The 3636-nt window shown below is 42.8% G+C and overlaps 1 protein-coding gene across 2 annotated transcripts; it reads left to right on the forward strand.

Annotated features, from left to right (window-relative positions):
- Positions 1-3247, forward strand: LOC109417849 (zinc finger protein 431). Of its 2 annotated transcripts, XM_062849009.1 has the most exons (5): positions 1-26; positions 761-922; positions 987-1936; positions 2493-2700; positions 2765-3247. In XM_062849009.1, exons 2-5 carry the CDS (start codon positions 770-772, stop codon positions 3173-3175), a joined length of 1722 nt encoding a protein of 573 aa, XP_062704993.1. In that variant the 5' UTR covers positions 1-26; positions 761-769; the 3' UTR covers positions 3176-3247. The 2 variants fall into 2 exon arrangements, with proteins under 2 accessions (XP_062704993.1, XP_062704992.1); XM_062849008.1 differs by lacking the exon at positions 1-26 and having other exon boundaries at positions 729-922.
- The last annotated feature ends 389 nt before the right edge of the window (positions 3248-3636 follow it).

The raw sequence follows: 3636 nt of genomic DNA on the forward strand, positions 1-3636 counted from the left end.
TTGTTCTTTGCTTGTAAACATTCAATGTCGTGAATTTAGTTTTATTAAAATAGAGCTTGCTGACGTTTATTCACCTTTCTCTTTCAAGCATGCAGGCGGGATAGGATTTGTTTTCATCGGGAAAATTTTCCTGATGTCAACAAATCCTACACGGAGAGACGAAACTACCCAAAAGTAAGTTCTTTCCACCCAACTTCGGGGTTGCGTGCGTCAAGCCAATTTTGAGTTGATGGAATCGATGTTTTTGTTGGGTTGTTCCCGCTTGCTTCCATGTGAAAAAAATACCTAATTTTAAGTTTTTTCCACCCAACCGAAATTTTGACTAGGTTGTATTCACTCAAATTTGAGTACTGTGCTAGAAACTCAATTTTGGCTTGACGCACGGAACTGCAAAAGTTGGGCTGTTTCTCTCTTCACTCTCTGACAACAACAGAAAGAGCGCATGAAAAGGGAGATGAAAAAGAACTCAAAATTGAGTTTAAAAGTACCTAATTTTGAGTTTTTCAGTTTCTCCGTGTATGAGCCTCTGCACGAATCTGGTGTACTGCTCACTCCCACAGAAAATTTGAAAACAGCGCGCACAGTAAAAGTCAAATGTGACTTTTACTGTGCGCGCTGTTTTCAAATTTTCTGTGGGAGTGAGCAGGACAGGGCAAATTCGTACAGAGGCTCATTCCGCCTGCATGTTTGAAAGAGAAAGGTGAATAAACGTCAGCAAGCTCTATTCCGAGATTTCATTAAATTTTACTAAGTATTTTAGTTTTTAACCATGACGGTGTTTAATCTGGAGCATTTTCCCAACGTGTGCCGCCTTTGTTTGAAGCCGGAATCCAGTGAAATGTTTGACATCACCAGTGAGTTCGAAAGAATTCGAACGACCATCGAAACGTTCTTGGTTGAAATCTCGTTTCGACCGTCTGAGGTGAGTGAGTTAAGGATTTATTAGATTTTGTCGTCGTAGTTTGATCAAATGTTTATATTAACAGGACAAGGCTGAATACCTGCCCAAGCTGGTGTGTGGAGTTTGCTTCAAACAATTGACCGATTTTGCACTATACCGGAACCGTGTGGTTCTGACGCTGCGCTTTATGGAAGCGCTGGTGGACATGAAACATTCCAATTCTGAACCGCTTACGGTGCTCTTCCAAGAGCGTAAAAACGAGCTGGATATACTCTTTCGGGAACTCTCCTTGTGCAGCAAACCAGAGCCCCAAATCGAAGACATCCTACAGGACTTGGAAACTTACAATATTCCGCAGTGCGAAATCGAAATCAATGTCAAGAAGGAAAAGTTAGAAGCTGATAAGTCGGATGATGAGGACGCAAGTTATGAATGTCCCAACGATAAAGAACCTAATGCAAAATCGGAAATATATCTATGCGAGGAATATCCAGAACAACATTTCGCTAATGAATCGTCCAGTGAAGACGATAAACCACTCTCAAAGAGGAAAAAAGCCAAAACTAAAGCGGTCTCCTCTTCGGCGGAATACACCGGTCCCAAACGTGGTCGTGGTCGTCCGCGAACTCACCCGGATGGAACATTCTTGAAGGAACGATGGTCCTGTGACAAGTGCAAATTCACCACCAAATACCGATTGGCCGTCGATCGACATAAGGCCGTCCACGAGAAACGCGAGAATCGGATCTATTCATGTTCTAGTTGCGATCAGGTGTTCAAAACGTACGACGCCATGCGTATTCACAACTTGACCCACCCCGAGAACCAGGTCGTTTGCGAGGTTTGTGGCGTATCGCTCAAAAACGTTTACTCTCTGCAAGCGCACATGGAACGACACGATGACGAGCGGAAGTACTCGTGCGAGTACTGCGATTATACCACCCAAACGAGGCTGTCGCTGAAGGCGCACATGAACATTCACACCAATCGCATTTTGAAGATGCGATGCGAAGTGTGTGGGATTGCGTTTAGAACGTAAGTAGAACAACTTCAGTATTTTTTGTGGGATCAATAATGAAGTTCAGGCATGCGAAGCATAGCGGTCAGTAGCTTTGAACATGATCTACGAGTAGATAGTGGACAATGAGCATTCATTACAAGTTCCACGCAAGCGTTCAGGCACTTTTTGAATGTCATCATTAATCTTATTCTACTTGCCGTAATGTTTCAAGGATAAAACCTTCTTAGCGCAGTGTTCTATTAGCACTTCTATAGTTATTTACTGCTTCCTCTGCTAATGACCATTTTGCATATGTATATCGTGTGGTACGAAGGTAGAAAGATACTCTAAGCCCAAGAAATTCAAGGAAATTTCCTTAACGAAAAGCTTCTGGACCGACTGAGAATCTAATCCGTCATGCTCAGCATAGTTTTGCTTGATAGTTGTAAAAATAGCACGTATCCTGCTGCAATATTCAAAATACCCTTGACTAAATGCACCCACCACGTCCAAGATGAATGCCTATAATACCCCTTTAGGAACCGAAAGGAACAATCGTATGTACTTAAACGAGTGTGTTTCGATTTACAGCGCAAGTCGCCTCAAGCGTCACATGGAGGGCCATAGCAACGAACGGAAGTACCCATGTGAGCGATGCCCTGCGCGATTCAACACTACCAATGCCCTCCGGAACCACCGCACGCGAGTGCATCTGGCTATTCGGCATCCTTGTGATTACTGTGAGAAAACATTCGATCAGAAAATTGCCATGCGAGATCATGTCGAGCGAATCCATAATGTAATATTTGGAATAAGCTTCAGTGCACTGCGCATTAAAATTAAAAGTTTCCTTACAATTCTAGATTCAGTGCAACTTCATATGCGACGTCTGCGTAGCCGTATTCGACAGCCAAGAACGACTGGATTTCCACAAGCAGCGGCACGATAATCCCAAACCAATGGAGTGCAGACTTTGTCTTACGCTGTACTCCTCGCAGGAAGATTTGGATAACCACCTTTGTATCACCTATCGGGACGACTACCTGTGTTGCAACAAGGATTTGCGCAACCACGCACAATACAATCGGCACATGTTGGTCAAGCACGGTTTGAAAACGAACGCCCGGGTGAAACCTGTCCCAGGAATGCTGCTGGGTCAGTTGAGGGGAGCTCGGAAGCGGCTGGAGCAGTGTCGCAAGTGTGACATAGCTTTCCCATCCAGAGCTTTGAAGCTGCAGCATATGATGGAGTGCAACCAGTCGGCCGCAACGTAAGCGAATTTTTCCTTGTGCAGAAAAAGGTAGGAATGTAATCTGGTTACCACAACCAGTAAAATGATTTATGATAATATACATTGACATAGTTAGTGTATCCGAACATTCCTTCAAGTCTGTACTTCGTTCTAGTTCATGTTCTGGACTTGAAATGTCTACTAGAAGGGGGCAGGTCGTTTGACATACAGATGTTCAACGTTAGTGATGTATCGAATTATAATAGGGTAAGAAATCAAACTTTGAACTAGTCAAAATGTAATCTTAATTTGAACTATTTTGAAATTCATTGAAATGACGTACTTTTTGGGCAAATATTGTCCCGAAAAAGATGTTAAACAGTTTTCCGTAATATAATCTGATAACATAAGCTTTAAAAGCATTGAAAAAAGCGTTTTTGCCATCGAAAATAAGCAATTGAAAAATCACTGTGATTTCACCTATTTCCCCCCAGAGAAAGCCCA

Source organism: Aedes albopictus, chromosome 2, assembly GCF_035046485.1.
Source record: "Aedes albopictus strain Foshan chromosome 2, AalbF5, whole genome shotgun sequence".
In the NCBI taxonomy this organism is placed as follows: domain Eukaryota; kingdom Metazoa; phylum Arthropoda; class Insecta; order Diptera; family Culicidae; genus Aedes; species Aedes albopictus.